The 16,179-nt window shown below is 43.4% G+C and overlaps 2 protein-coding genes and 1 pseudogene across 4 annotated transcripts in view; 1 reads left to right on the plus strand and 2 right to left on the minus strand.

Moving 5' to 3' along the window:
• Positions 1–902: 902 nt before the first annotated feature.
• LOC138918387 (vacuolar protein-sorting-associated protein 36-like) lies at positions 903–4,490 on the minus strand. Its single transcript, XM_070239666.1, has 5 exons — positions 4,424–4,490; positions 2,972–3,036; positions 2,260–2,344; positions 1,231–1,307; positions 903–1,143 (listed from the first exon to the last, which is right to left on the minus strand). Exons 1-5 carry the CDS (start codon positions 4,472–4,474, stop codon positions 1,050–1,052), a joined length of 372 nt encoding a protein of 123 aa, XP_070095767.1. The 5' UTR covers positions 4,475–4,490; the 3' UTR covers positions 903–1,049.
• A 1,400-nt stretch (positions 4,491–5,890) lies between these two features.
• LOC138918382 (mitochondrial ornithine transporter 1-like) lies at positions 5,891–11,333 on the plus strand (annotated as a pseudogene).
• Positions 11,334–15,888: 4,555 nt separating this feature from the next.
• The window catches only part of LOC138918366 (phosphatidylinositol 3,4,5-trisphosphate 3-phosphatase TPTE2-like), a 257,717-nt gene continuing 257,426 nt past the window's right edge, over positions 15,889–16,179 (minus strand). For all 3 annotated transcript variants that reach the window (XM_070239618.1, XM_070239617.1, XM_070239619.1), the window contains one exon: positions 15,889–16,155. In XM_070239618.1, the coding sequence (XP_070095719.1) occupies positions 16,044–16,155 (112 nt within the window). In that variant the 3' untranslated portion in view covers positions 15,889–16,043. The remainder of the gene's footprint in view (positions 16,156–16,179) is intronic.

Here is a 16,179-nt window from a genome sequence, read left to right on the forward strand (position 1 = left end):
AGATAGTTTCTCCACACAACTTATGATGTGTGGGGTAAAGAAAAAAAATATTGCTAGAATGTGATAGAAATATTTTTAAAAGTTCAATGTTGAAACTCCTTAAGGGAAGGAAAAGGAGACATTTTACTTTTCCACTGTCTATGTTCCTGTCCTTGGCTTCGAGGTCAAAGAGCACCAAGGTTCCTGTTAAGCTAGTTCAAGCTTCTCCCAGCCCCTCCCCTGCACAACAATCCTAGGGAATTCCGGAGCCGTCTGCTTCCCAAATTTGTAATCTTATCTCTGGGCATGTCTACACAGCTCTTTAATTCAGTTTCAAAATCCACAGTACTTTTTAAACAAAATGACATAGTTGCATTCTTTAAATGCCAGCTATGAAATCATCACTTAAAAAAAAGAAAGAAACTACTCAGATTATATATACGTAAGACAAATAAACTTCTCTCCCTTTTTAAGTGCTTTATTTGGTCTGCTGCAGACATGCGTATGGCTGCTTCCAAAGAAAAGCCCTTAGGAGGAGCTGCTGACAGCATTCCGCAGTTTGATATTTGTTCTAATGTTGTCAGGTTCTTAGACGACCCCATACGTACGACTTGCTTCATGAAACCCCCCCAAAATGGGCACATTAGATACAGGAAAAAACCTTATTTATAATTCAGTGAATTTTTCTCACATCAAAATAACACTCTAACCTGTCCAAACATGCAGCTTCTCCTTTTCTTCCCCCATGAACTAAATTCCTTTCCTTAAAAAACAGTCAGACTTGAGGATTGAGTGAAAATCTACCATATTTCAAGTTCAACTCTGAGGGTTCTTTACAACCGTAGCATGATTTCAAATTCACATTGTCATTCATTTTTCTGTATTTTCCTATATTTATCCTAAATAACCTTCCTGGACCCTTATATTTAGGCAGAAACTAAAAGGGTTTTATATGATACTGCAAAGTTCCTGTAAATGCTCAGTTTATCAGGGTTTACTCTGAGCTCAATGTCAGACAACCTCTACATGACGCAAAGATATGCACAAGAAGTATTTCAAATACAAAACCCTTAGCTCTGTGTCATAAATAAATTTGGGTAAAATCGCAAGCCTTCCACAGAATCATCTCGGCAAAGATGGCCCATCTTCTCTGCAAGAATCAACCTAGAAATCAAGAGGAAAAGCCACAATCATGTGTCTGTTCAGAAACACAAACTACAAGGTGTAATGAAGAGCAAGGACCTTACGTACCGTTCTTTGGCCAGGAGGACAGACATTCCTACGAGCTTGGCAAACTCTTCTGACGTTAGGGATCCCTTTTCTGAAACCTAACAGAAACACAGAGCAGAAAAATGTGATGGTGTGGACCGTCTAGGCGCCAACCTAAGGAGAGCGTCCACCAGTATACTCGGGAAATAACTGACTGAATTTCCTACTAAATGTAAGAATATCCACTACAGAACCACCTCTTCTTCACTAATGTTTAATTCTGCAAAAGCTGAACGACCCAGAACAAACAGAGAAGAGGTTAAAATATCACGAAGTGCATAGTAAAACAGTGCGGGAGTACAAAGGCACTGCGGTAAAGCTTAAAAAGAACTATTTGCTATTCTAAGAAGGAACATACGACAAATTCTAATTGAGTGCATATTACACGCTCCACTGAGGACCCTTATCTACAGATGTAGTTTAAAATATGTGGTAGAAATACCTATAGTCTTGGGATTTTCATCGAGCTTAAAATTAGAAGCATAATAAATATGAGTTATTCAAATTATACAGGCTCGCCGCAGAGGCTATGAAGGCAGTAATATTTCAAATATCCTAATGAGTAATATTAGCAGTTTGGCCAGCAAAAGCCATCTAAACTACAGTTGCTTTTCATATTTTTTGAAGCAATTATTTCACAAAACAACTTGTGATGTTTTATAATGCTGCTTATGTGGGTGTTACTGAAAGAAAAAGTTCAGTCATGGGTAACATTCTGATTAACAGAGTTAAGAACCTGTTCTCAACACTGGGCATCAAATGAAAAGAGAACGCCTCACTAATTCTATCTCCTTACTTACAAGACGTTACGAGTATCGGGAAGTTTCAAAAAGCTTTCAAAGTATAATTTTGATTACTATTTATTCATTAATGATAAACTGTTTTTAATTGGGTCTTCAAATGTTACTTTTTAGTAAAGTTAAACCCAAAAGGAAATCCTGTTTCTCGAGTTGCTAAGCATCGCGTCTTGGTAGCAAGCCCTAATAACCAGAGGAAGCTGGGTTCACATACTGTCTCCAAGGCTGAGGCCACCATTTCCTCTTCCTTGTGGGCCTGAAGCTCAATTACCATGACGCCGCTGTCGAAAACTCGGAGCCTACAAATCGCAGATGGGAGAACAAAGCCATGAATATCCGGGATTTTCAACCCCTGAGGAGGCGCAAGTATTTCTTGATATCTTTCATGCCCAGGTATGAGGGGAAGAATAACACAAAATAACCTTTAAAGCATAACGACCACAAGCAACCATGGCATAACTAAAAAGCTCATGAATAAACAGGTAATAAAATTATGAACTATAATCCAGAGGCTTTTCTATAATCCAGAAATACGTATGGCTACTTTTTTTTAACCTGAGGATAAGGAAAATATAATTCACGGCTCAATATTTGCACTTCTAAGCTTCCAGAAACTAACGCAAAATGTCTAGGGGAGGAGGCGCTGGTTACTCTGGCCTCATGGGAGGTGCCTACATTCTACTCTCACTGCCCTCAATCCACAGCCATCAGACTACTAGCACCCGCAGGCCACGCCCAGCCCTAAGGATGGAGGCCAGAATGACAGAGATGCTTGTGGGCCCAGTGAATTCTGTTCACACGGAATGTAATTTCAAGAGGGGTGATATGGTGGCTGGCCCTGCAGGACGGCACCTGGCAGGGCTTGCCTGTCCACTCTGTGAGGAGTAGCGACTACAGCCAGCAAGGCCCCGCGGAGGACCTTTTACCTGAGAGGTAATTTCAGCGCTTCCAGCATCTTGCACGCATTCACTAAATCTTCTGGCGAGAGCAACTAATGGGGAAACAAATCCAGTTTACACTGAAAATTAATAGAGTGATGCTATATAATTATAATGACCACTGAAACAGAAGAGCAAACTTAAAACATCGTTTATCAAGGATTTTAGGTAGCTTAATCACTACAAGGCAAAAAGGATTAACAAAGAAGCAGACTTCTACTCATTAAAGCAGTGCTATCCAACAGAAACAAAATGCAAGTCATAAATGTAATTTTTAATTTTCTAGTAGCCACATTAAAAAAATAAAAGGAAACAGGTGAAATTAGTTTTAATACGTACTTTTTATTTAACCCAATAGGTCCAAAAATTCAACACATTATCAATACAAAAATTACTAATGAGATATTTAAGAATTCTTTATTCTGTACTAAATCTTGTAAAGTCAAAGTATAATTTACACTTACAGCACCTCTCAGTTTACATTAACTACACTTCAAGTTCACAGTGGCCACACGTGGCTAGCTAGCGGCTACCCTTCTGGACCACATGGCCTTAAAGACTCAGCCCATGTGGTGGCTGACAAGCACAGCTCTGAGTCACAAAGAATGGCTCCAGAGCCAGCCCAGCCTGGGTCCAAATAATTTGCCATGGTCAAATTATTTAATCTTTCTAAGCTTCAATTTCCTCTTCCCCAAATTATCCCCCAGACAGGGACAGTAAAAGTAGGCCCCTCACTGAGTTCTTGGGAGGCTAGATGAGGGAACACTTGCAGAGTGCCTGGTGGATGGTGAACACTCACTGATGGCAGTTATGATGACTATTGAAATAAGAACAGAGCAGAGGCTTAGCTCATGGGGCGGGCTGAATGCTGGAGAGACAGGTGTGGGTCATTTGCATGGAGCTGACACCACAAAACTGATTTAGAGGGCACAACGGCGAGAACCCTGGAGGCCAAGGACATCTGGGTGTGAAGGGACAATGAGAGTTGAACAGCGGCTGCAGAGTCAGAGCCAAAGAAGCGGGGCAGCTTTTTCTGTATCATTTACAGGCAATTGGTATCCAACCCAGTTAATTCAAACAGGTAACTATCACAGAGAAGGGGCATCACACTCAACCTTATTAATCACAACAACACAAACACAGAACATTAGAGCTGAAAGGTATCTGTGCGTCCAAACCCTTATTTTAAAGGTAGAAAACCTGAGTCCAGAGAGGTTAAGTAAGCTACTCAAGGTCACTCAGCAAATCACTGTCAAAACCAGGAACAGAATCTACCTCCTAGACCCCAGGGCAGTATTCTATTCACTGCACCACACTGCTTCTCCAAATAGTTTTGATATTCACAACCCTTCCTCAAATTCTATTCACTATAGGGGAATTTGTACTATATTAAGAAAGTCTATAATTAGTTAAAAGAATATCTAAATATTCTATTCTTACTTCCATTCCTCGAGCTCGGTTTACTAAACAGTATACCTCTGTGAGTGACATTATTCCTCCTCATTCCTGTTAAAAGTGAAGCAAAAGAAGTATTACATTACACTTAGCACCAGTTGGCATTTAACAGAAGTCACAATCAGAGTGAAATCAGAAATCATAAAATTTCTTAAGAAGCTTTTAGAAACTGTATTTACAAACAGGATGACCTGTTCAGATACCCTGAGGCAATTCAAATTCAATACTTGGACTTGTCATTATTACTGTTTTAACATTTACTCAACGAAAAATGGGGCTCTCTTCTTTCATGTTTCAGAAAGTGTATTTAAATGTTTCAAGTTATTCCAACTAATAAATGAAAAAAATCATAGAATTAAATAGGAATATCACCATTTTACAACCCCTAATAAAGTAACAGATCTCCATAATGACTACCAATGGCTGCCAACATCACAAAAAAAGACGCTCAGACGTTATGCACCTCCTGATGGAAATGCTGCTGACTGTGGCTGGTGGTACTAAACCCATAGGAGATGCGGTGAGTGCTTCCGCTTTTGGACTAATGTGCGTTCATTCCTCCATTTACATTTCCAGTGTAGTCATTTTACCTACAACCCTCGAACTGCTGACGTGCACCGGCCTTATGCTCTCCTCCGGCACCATCACACCCTCATGCCGTCTGTTGCTGAGGTTGAGGCGGTCATCAGCTGACCTGGGAAATCTTTTTGCAATGGCAGCTTTTTGGTTAAAAATTTATCCTGGGTTTTCATCTGTGGCAGTTATATGCTCCACTGCTCCAGGTTGGATTTGGTAGGCATAGCCTCAGAACCTAGTTTTATTTAAAGCTTAGCGGCAAATACACTAAAGTATTAATAGTGTATGTTTTTGGGTGATAGGACTATAGGTAATTTTTTCCTCCTCCATGGTTTTTGGTTTTGTTTTGTGTGTCACTGTGTTTCTTGTTCTGGCTGCTGTAACAAAATACCATTGACTGGGTGGCTTAAACAACACACATTTGTTACTCATACTTCTAGACCCTGGGAAGTCCAGGATCAAGGTGCTGGCTGGTTCCGTGTCTGGGGAGGGCCCTCTTCCTGTGTTGCAGAGAGACCACTTTGCTGTGTCCTCATACGGCAGAGAGCGAGCACAGCCTAGCTCTCTGGTCTCTTATAAGGGCGCTAATCCCTTCATGAGGACTCCACCCTCGGGACCTCATCTAAACCTAATTACCTCCTACAGGACCCTCCCCCCCCAAAATGCCATCACATTGGGGTTAAAGGGTTCAACAAAGGAATCTGGGGTGGGGGGCCCAACATTCAGTCCATAGCGTTGTGACTGATAAAGGAGCATGGATCCTGCAGTCAGGCAGACCTGGGTTCGAATCCTATCATTGCCACTTAGCAGCTGTGTGACTTTGGGCACAACACGTATCATGTCTAAGTGTCGTTTTCTCCGTGTGGCAGTTGGGGTCTTGCTGTTCGCCTCACCGAGTTGCAGATCCTTCAATGAAACAGCACGTGCACGTTCCTGGTGGGCACTCAGGAAGTGTTTCTCTCCCTTCATCTGCACTCTCCTTTACCACTGAGTTTCAGCGCAGTGAGTGCTGCATGAATGAACGGCTGGACAGGTAACTGGTCTCCTGTGCTGTGTCCTTTCAGTGACCTGCATAATGCGGCTGCCGGTTCCTTCGCCTCCGCGTTTGCTGCCCTGGTGCTCTGCCCCACTGAGCTTGTGAAGTGCCGGCTATAGACCATGTACGAAACGCAGATGTCGGGGAAGATAGCCAAAAGCCAGAAGTAAGCACCGCTTGGGCACAAACATTAGGTCTCGAACATGTATTGAGTATTTTAAAAAATATATTGTACTAAAATTAAGTGACAGATATAGAAACAGATGTGTCTAATCCAAAATACTGTTTCTAGAACTTCTACCAATCAGAATAATTTTCTGAACGGACTATTTGTGGTGGTGGGACCCACCCCCCAGGCCACAGAACATCATAGACAGGTGTTTAATAGCCCAGAAGTGATGAAGCCAGGAGCTTCTACCCCTTTTGACCGGTTGAGGGCATAAGGCATGATCCCCAGCTGTTTTTGGAGGCACATGGCAGACAGCTTTGGAACTGTGTGTGAGAACTGAGCCTTCATAAGGGCCGCTTTGGTTCTGAGATGAATATTTGATGCCCTTTCCCAGGTTTCACGTAGATGTTCAGGCTGATCACCTCAGATCCCAGCGGTAACTTTCTTTACGCCCCTCCCTAATCCTTCAAGCGGACCTGCAAAGGGCGCCAGTTCTGGGAACACTGAGCAGGACCCTTGTGAGCATAGCTGCCCTTCAGATCAAATTCCTCTCCAGCTCAGTCTTGAAAGATCCTAGTTACCCTGTGAAGGTGTATATGTCACGTACATATGATTTATTTGAATTGTAAAGCAATTTATTATCCTTATTAATCTCAAAACTTGCTTATTTATCTTCACATCTGGCTGACTGCAGTTCTGGGGCTGAATATTGCTGTGGTTAACTCAGACCCTGTCAATCCACTGGGGAAAATTGGTAGATAAATTGACCATTTTCAGAGTTACCAGTCTCCTTGCAGCAGCGAGGCTGGGGTTTGTAATAGAGCCCAATTTCCTGCACCCTTGGGATTCTTTACAACCAATTTGAATCTATTATTCATAGCCCAGAGTCCAAAACTGTGAGTCTTTAAGACTTTTTATTGAGATAGTATGTGTACACAGTAACACGAACACACACAGAAAACGTAAGTGTGAAATGAACATGCCTTTGTAACCAGTGCCCAAGAAGTAGGATGTTAATAGCCCCCAGAAAGTTGCCCTCATGCCCCTTGAAGTGGTTTAAGGTATTTTTAAGGAAAATAGTTAGGTCCAAAGGACTTAGGCAGATGGACAGCTTGCGTGAAAGTAAGTACTGGCTGACCGTATTTTAGGCATAGCAGTGGCCACGCAGGGATGTAGAATAGCTTGGGGTTAAGACTTGGATGGGAAGGTAGGCTGGCCGTGTCGAGTTGGGTTACTTTGTTACGTTCACATCCGAGGATGAGAGCAGCGTTGCAGGAAGGACCTGGCTGATGGATAATACCCGATGAAGCCTTCTGAAGTCCGAGGAAGGAAGATAATCATCCAAAGCAGGTGGCCTTTGTTCCCTCTGGGCTTGGTCCTTCATTGGTCCAAACTGAGTCACCTGCTCTCTGAGAACAAAGTGAGGAGTGAGGGGTCTGCCAGGCTGCTGAGTGTGCGGGTTCTGCGCTCTTCCTGCCACGGCGCACGTACTCGGGAAGAGGAGTCTAGATGGACGGGGTGCTGTGTTCCGGCTGCTGCAGGACTCGGATCTGCTTAATTAGAAAGCCTTGCACCACTACCTCTCTAAGAACTAAGTCCTGGTGCTTCTTGCCTTACAGGAGCCGTAGCTCCATTCTTAGAATTTCTTTTGTCTTGCCTTAAAGTAATGTTTAATGTTACTTGCTCGTTTCCCTGCACTGACACAGAATAAGACAAACCCTAAACACCTGAACCAATTTTCTCAGAACACAGCAGATCAAAAGAAAGGTTGGGGAGATAGAAATCGAGGGAGGTAAGGGACTGGGCAAATAGGATACCGTTTTATTCTTGCTGAGTTTGGACAACTCCTTATTGTAATTTCACTTATTCCGTATTGAAAAATTGGATGTTAGCTTTTTTACATCTTTGATAATATGCCTTCTAGAAATGTGTGCTTCCATTTTAATGAGATTTCTTTACCCTGGAGTAGTTCAGGTGACAAAGGTTGTTATAAAATAGCTGTATCTGAGCTTCCCTGAGATTTCCTTCCCACAGCGGCCTTTTAGAATTCTGGTTCTCTGTTTACAGATTCAGCTGCTTCGCCTGCTGTAACTGTCTCTCTGTGTCTCCTCCCAGTACAGTTTGGTCTGTCGTGAAGAGTATCCTTAGGAAGGATGGCCCCTTGGGCTTCTACCATGGACTCTCGAGCACTTTACTTCGAGAAGTACCGGGCTATTTCTTCTTCTTCGGTGGCTATGAACTGAGCCGATCATTTTTTGCATCTGGGAGATCAAAAGATGAACTAGGTAAATGTATTTGCGTGGACGGCGGGTGGGTTGATGGTGTCCGCTTCCCGACTGTATGGTTGCTGCGGATTCCGTGCACTCTGCGCCGCCTTGTAGGGGATCCACCTGGCACTGGGGAGATTCTAAATCGCAGAAAGTCACAGGGCCGAATGATTTCTAGCATCTTGTTCTGGGCTTCATAATTTCCTCAGGACAGGGGCTGGAGCAGCACATCCCAAACTTCTTCCCTAGAATAACATTTGTGAATTTCTTCTGGATCTATTTTCAGGAAGAAGAAATATAGAAATTACTTTCCTGTGGGAAATTACCTATAAGTCAGCTTGCAATAAACTTAGAACTTGGTAATAAGTCTTGATAGTGTTTTGAGAGCAGTGAAAAGTGTAGTTCTTTCTAGTTTGTTCTCTTTAGCTGCTGGATACAACCATATCAATGTTTGAATCACATGGGTGATAACTTTTTTCTTGAACACCTCCCTTCATGGTTGGTGGACTTATTCTGGGGTTGGTCAAGCTCCCAGGCTTAACTGTCTTGTTTAATAAGACAACTTTGGTTTTTCATGGTAAAGGAAGAATCAGGGCTGTGGGGCATTGAGATAGTTAAGAGAAGGCTGATAAATGCCTCACCCTGCATTTCAGTGGCCTCTATTCTCATTCCTCCTGTAAGGCGTTGCCATGCTGCTGGGGGCCTGCTGATTCTAGGGGCCAGCCCTCCAAGGATGGCACAGGAGGGCCACAGTGCCACAGTGATCAGCCTAAACATGACCCTCGCTCGGGCTTCTCGTCCTGGCATGATGAGGGGTAGACCCAGGCCACCAACCAGAACCTTATGCTCTTAGAGCTTCGACAGTCTCCTCAGGGAATTGTGTTTGCAGCGTTTTTGTTTGTACCTACCTCCGGCCACTGCCATTGGCCTCTGGAAATATCACATCAGCTGCCCTTGAGACAAAATACTGTTTGCTAATTTTCTTCTCTAGGCCCTGTCCCTTTGATGTTAAGTGGTGGCGTTGGTGGAATCTGCCTCTGGCTTGCTGCATACCCAGTGGATTGTATAAAATCCAGAATTCAAGTTCTTTCCATGTCGGGGAAACAGGCAGGATTTCTCGGAACCTTTATAACTGTTGTGAGAAATGAAGGTGAGTCTGGTAATTGCAGAAACAGGAGGTATGTTTAGAGGGGCTGGTCATTTCGGTGCTAGTTTCGTTGAGGTGGTCAGGTGTGTAATTGCTTTCTTCCCCCTCCGCATATCCCTTTTCTAGTACTGTATATTAATCCACATTTGTGGATTTCTGTTTCCAACCCCCTTTCTTTAGTTTAGTTAGTTAGTTTAGTTAGTTTCATTATTCTCAAGAAAATTTAAAGTTCTTATTCCTAACCCCTGGCCCGGGTACCTGTCAGGATTCTTTGTTCTCAATAGCCTGGAGGGAATTGTTAACTAGGGGCTTTGTCTAAGGGAATAGGTGTTTTGAAGTTAGCACCACTTGTTTTACATAATGTATTATCAGAAAATGATCTCTAAGAGCCACGTAGGGATTTAAAAGAATGTACAACATCCTTAATGCTAAGAATTCTGGAATTAGAAATGCACTAAGCAACTTCTGAAGGTAATTTGCTATCAATTTTTAGAGTTAAGCAGGAGGATAAAGATTTTCCAGTTAATGTTTGTTTAAAGCCAGTTTTATGCAACTAGTGAGTAAAGTTCTGTCCTTCCAGCATCCACTGTACGTCTTAAACCTTGGGATGTGAATGTCCCTGTCTTGATTTTAAGAGAGAGAGCAGGGGCCGGCTCCGTGGCCGAGTGGTTAAGTTCGCGCGTTCAGCTGTGGCGGCCCAGGGTTCAGATCCTGGGTGCAGACATGTCACCGCTCGTCAAGCCATGTTGAGGTGGCATCCCACATCCCACAACTAGAAGGACTTGCAACTAAGATATACAACTATGTACAGGGGGGGTTTGGGGAAATAAAGCAGAGAAAGAAAAAAAAAGCACCATAACAATATGCAGAAACTGTTTAGTTTGTATCCCAAATAGAGTGCAGACATCTTGTACATTACTGATAGTAACCCCTCTTTGAATTTGCATAACACTTTATGGCTTTACAAAGTACTCACACCTCAATTATCTAACTAGTTCTTCATAACTACCTTGGGCAGTGCTAATGCTAGAAACAGGTCTCTGACTTCAGTGCCGGTGCTCTTTCTGCTGGCCTCATGCCTCGTGGCCCTCACCCCCCAGGAGAAGCTGCAAGGCTGCTGCCTCCTGTGGCTCTGTGGTTGCCTTCTGTCTGCCCACGTGAGGCCTCAGCTCTACCCAATCCATTTACCAGAAGTTAACCAGGTGTGGAATTGGTATATGTTACCTAAGCATCAACCAGCTTTGCTGGGAGACCTGACACTTGTCCTGTTTCTGTTAGTTGATTTGTTTCCGTCAGTCCAGGGAAACCCGGAAATAAGTCTTTCCATCACTTGTTGGTTTTTAGTGCTATTGGCTGGATTTCTAAGTGTAAAAATATCTATGCTTTGCAGCTTTGTGGGGTGGCTCCAAGGAGGGGAGTCTCAGTCTTCCATCACCTTTTATCTTCTAGGAATAATGGCCTTGTATTCTGGACTGAAACCTACTATGATCCGAGCGTTCCCTGCCAACGGGGCACTATTCTTGGCCTATGAATACAGCAGAAAGTTGCTGATGAGCCAGTTTGAAGCTTACTGACGTGTTCTGGCGAACCGAGATCCAAATAGGCGTTTGAGGGCTGCAGTTCCTCTCAGGGCTTCATGGAGTACAAGACCAATGTGAATTATTTTGATTTTGTGGGAAATTTGTTTTTGTCTTCTCTTCTTCTGCTTTAAATCTTCAGCTTTATGGAAGGACCTCTATTTTACATCATGTAATTTCTGCTCATAATTGTATTGAAATAGAAAAGTTACTGCTCTTGTCCTTGGTGGGACTTTCAGGGCGAGCTGCTGGCCGTCTGTAGCGAATCTGAAAGGCTAAATATAGTTACATCAGGGCTTTTGCGTAGCCCTGTCTGTGTACATGCAGTCTGGATGGTTATGTGTTGTGAGTGAAGCACACTTTGTTCCATGTTTGATCTCAAATCTCACCAGGAAAACCTAGAGGCGTTAACCACGTTTCATAAAGATGGTTATAAGTGATGGCTTAAGCCATCCTATATGTAGGGTCTCTTTTAAAATCTGCTTAGCACCTATACTCTTCTAAGTGGTTAAAGTTTTTAAAAAGTTTTCCTGTGGTGCTTGAAAACTAAAATATCCATCTGTGTTTTAAAGAGGAGACCATACCTGCATACTGGTGTGGCTTCCATGTTCTTGATTTGTTTCAGAGTAGGCATCCTGGATTTTCCCAGGATGCTCTACTGTTAAAATAGTGCCATTCATTTTCTAGGTGGAATTATATTCTACACTCTGACGTCTTGTTGGGTTTGGCCTAGAGCATCAGGCCTTCGGGCAACAGCACGCCCTCCCCTGTGCCAACTTCCCTTCCCTCTCCCAAAGAGCTTCCTGTCTGCTGGGCTTTAGGTTGAGGAAGGGGCTGAAGGGAGGGGGCTGTGCTGCTGTGCTTTGTGAAGTCAGCTTGTGGCTGACAACAGCCCTTAGCTCCTGTCTTGCTCCTGGTCTGGGTGGGATTCCAGAGTATTGTGTTGGACCATCTATGGGCTGTTGATCTACTTTGAGCCTCTCACTCATTACCTGCACCAATTGGAAACCCATCCAGGGAGCAGAGCGCCAAAGCCAAGAGAAGCCCTCGTTCCCTGTCTGGTGACTGAGTGATGGGGCTCATGGGTGGAGTCCTCCCATCTCGGACAGAACTAGACAAAGTGTAGTGTTTGCACTCCACTGTGAGTAATGTCTGGGCTGACCCATTCTAACATGTCTCAGGATCCATACTGCTTGCCTTGCTTTTACAGTTTCGGAGCCTTTCACATTTGGTACTGGCAGTCAGTGAAGTTTAATGGTGACCATGTGGGGTGTGACTTTATAAAGCAAGGAAACAGGAAAAGTAGTTTTGTTAAACTCTGCCATGTATGTGTACTAACCACAACAAAAACCCCAGTTCATCCGATCCCCAGACTTGGGGATGGGCAGCTGCTCCTTGGCCACCTGGTGTAAGAGAGTCCTCCTCGTCACCACTAAAGCAAGCCGCCTCATTCCGTGCCGCTCCAAGACCTGCAAGGGCTCTCGCAGTAAAAAGTGTTCTTAAGCAGCCTGTGAGACTGAAAGCAGGCAGCCTGACAATGTTAATAGTAGTCCATACCAGGTGTGTCTGTCCCTGTTGGCAGAATGTAAATAATTTTTCTACCTTGCTTTTCTCTCCATACTTAAATGGTCAGTAGCTACTGAGGGGAGCCTCATCTCAGCAGTCTTGGCTTGAAGCGAAGTAGAAAATGGGACTGGCTTCCAGCAGGAAGTGAAGTGCTTCAGAGTCTGTGGTCCCCCTGCCCGGCGCCTGTGGGTCGTCTGGGGGTTAGCCCTGTCGGCAGCTGACCCTCTCATGTTGTCCTTTAAGGATTGAACTAAGTGTCTTCAGTAGAAGCCGTCTGAGGCAAGGAAGAGTGAGTGGGAGTAAGGAATGGAAACCAAAGTCAGGAGAATTTTTTTTTCATTCTGTTTGCTTAATTCATGGTTCAGTATTTGGGTACAATTTGTACCATTTCAGATTTGTACTCCAGACAAAAATATAGTAACTTGAAATATTGTGTTTAAAGAAATTCTATTGTTCTATCATCATTAAATTATTTACCTAATATTTGAGCATGTGATGAGTTGTTTTGTTTAAGTACTTTATATCCATGCAAAGAACTAAGTGACAGTGATGTTTGAGGCGTATTTAGTAATATTCCGAGGTGGTGGTTTTCTTGCAACAAGCATTGGTTTTTGTCAGCAAGATTCCTGATGTAAAATTATTTCACTGTAGGTAAATGGACCAAAATACACACTTTTTATATACACTGGCGGTATGAAACTTGGCTCTCTGGAATCACTCCCCCTGCACCAGGCTGTGGATGGGACGGGACTGATTTGGCAGGATGCCATTCTATCTTTTAAAATAGTTAAACTTCTTGCTATTAAGTTTTGGATAATTCTATTTCAGATTAGTAAATTCTGTTTAAGAAAACCAGTATTATTCTGATGTATTATGATGGAAGTTTCTTGCATTGGTCAAAGAACGCTTCACACTGGGTTTGAAGAAAGGAATACCCAAGAGGCCCTAAACCAGTTCTTGTTAGGTGAGCAAAAGCAGGGGAGTGTGGTGACTCAGAATTGCCAGAAATCTTGATGCATTTTGGAGGATTAGGGGAGAGAAACCCCAACTGTAGTCCCCTTTATTTCTAAAAGCCAGGTTCTTAAAAACTGCGGTTTCCTTCCCTTGTTGTTGGCAGTATTGAGAAAGGTGACTGGCTCGGTTGAAGAGTGAGATCGCAGTTTTTCCCCATTCCCCTAAGCCTGCCGCCGCCTCTGCCCTCCGTGGGTTGTTGCTCCAGGAATTTTAAAGGAAACCGTACAACGTATTCTGCCACAACACGTTTCTGTCACACAAATACAGGGAATAAAGTAGTCATAACGTGGAAGGAACTTGAAAGCATGTTCCTCCAAGACCTCTTCCTCCAAGGGGAGCCCGATTAGGGGAGTAAAATGACAACTTCTGTCAGAAAAGCAGACAGCCTTCAGCTAGGCTGCTGCACCTGTAGCTGGGACCCTTTGTGGGCTATTTTGAGGGGAAAAAAGAGCACCATAACCAGGCAGCCTGCCAGGATTGCACGGCTTTCTGTGCCACCATGATGCCCAGCGGCTCAGAGCTCTACTCCCATCTGTGCCGCTCTGCCACCACCAGCCCTTCTCTAAAGTACGGCTCTAGGTCCCCATTAAAAAAGATACCTACGGTGGCAACTGCCAGATAGTCTGAGCTGCCAACCTGGGTGGTGAGTGGTTAGCATGCCGGTTACGAAGTTGCTTAGTTGGAGTGGTCTGTCCCAAACCCTATTTTTTCCCCACGAACTTCTTTTTTTTTTTTTTAGTGTGCTTTTTGCCAAGCACAAGGTTTTCAGGAATGAGTACACTGTTTTAGCAGAGGCACCGGTTCTTATCAGTTGCTACCTCTCACTTCTTGATAAATTCAACTTGGTCTAGACTGTTGAGAGCCTTGCCAATAAAAGGAAAATCACTCAAGGATAATTTAAATAAAGCCAAAATAGAACTGTTTTCAAGGACAATTATGGCCCTGAGATAAAGTTGCAGTGAAGGTACTTAGAATAAAATAGCACCCAGTACCAATGAGAATATGATTTCCGGTGGACACAGGGCTAGCGTGTGTTTATGACAGAAAGGTGACCTTGCCTCGCAGTTCCACATCACCCGAATGAAGTCGGTTGTGAGTAGGGGTGGGTTGTAAAATAATCTAGATTTCTCCAGGCAAATATTTCCTTCGGCTTCACTTATGATGTTACACAAAAGCAAAAGTTACTGAGATTCTTTATCCTTCATGTTTACCAAGATTCTGTTAGCCTCCCCGATGTCTGTGCCTGTAGAATTAAAGGAAGCTCGTCACTCCGTGCGGTGCTTGGGGCAAGAGAGTAGTGTGTGTTGGGGGTGGGGGACTGCTTGTGGAATGGTTCTTGGGGTTTGAAAGAGTCTTTGCTGCCAATGTGATGTTTGCTAACAGACAGTTTGTAAATCAAGTGGAGGAAGAAAATAGGGATTGCCTTTCTAATAAACCTGAAATTACAAATGTGAAAGCAGGGAATACATACTTGTTCAAAAATATATAAGTAAATGAAATAAACCCACAGTATTGGGGAGAATCGCATTTTTAAAATATCTCGATTATTTTGATATGAAAGTTTTATTTCAAAGTTCTTAAAAGTGGTAACTTTTAATGTTCCTGTTAGTGCTGTTGAGTCAATTCCGACTCCCAGCACCCTGTGGACAGCAGAGCAGAACCCTGCCCGGTCTTTTTGTACCATCCTCTCGCCTTCCAGCGCTCTATCAGACAATTCTCCGCTGCTCTTCACAGGGCTTTCATGGCCAATTTTTTTGGAAGTGGGTGGCCAGGCCCTTCTTTCTAGTCTGTCTTAGTCTGGAGTCTCTGCTGAAACCTGTCCTCCATGGGTGACCCTGCTGGTATTTGAAAAACTGGTGGCACAGCTTTCAGCATCACAGCAACATGCAGCTGCCACAGTATGACAACCGACAGATGGGGTGGTGTGGTTCCCTGACCAGGAAAAGAACCCAGGCCACAGTGGTGAGCACGCTGAATCTTAACCACTAACCCCCAGGGCTGGCGAGTGTTCCTGTGTACTGTGTTCCAAATTTATCTCAATACAGATGAAAACTATGTGTGAAGTATATTCCTTCAAAGAAGAAAAAAAAACTGCCACTGACATTTTACCTTTTATATTTTTAATAGATTTCTTAACACATGTACATATATGTAAATAAAAGTATACTGTCAAAGAGACAGGTTTTTAAGATGTCAACGTGCAGTAGGGATTGAAAAGACGTGATTCTATCCTGGAAAGGACACTGTGCTCAGTCAGACGTTAGTTCTGGCTTTAAAATATATCTCGACTGCAAACTTTGGACCATAAATTTTCCATGTCTTCTGTTTATGGGGATTATCCAGTTCGCTTCTTGAAAGATAAAGCCTAGAATAGAAAAAAAATCATTAC

Source organism: Equus caballus, chromosome 17 (assembly GCF_041296265.1).
Source record: "Equus caballus isolate H_3958 breed thoroughbred chromosome 17, TB-T2T, whole genome shotgun sequence".
Lineage (NCBI taxonomy): Eukaryota > Metazoa > Chordata > Mammalia > Perissodactyla > Equidae > Equus > Equus caballus.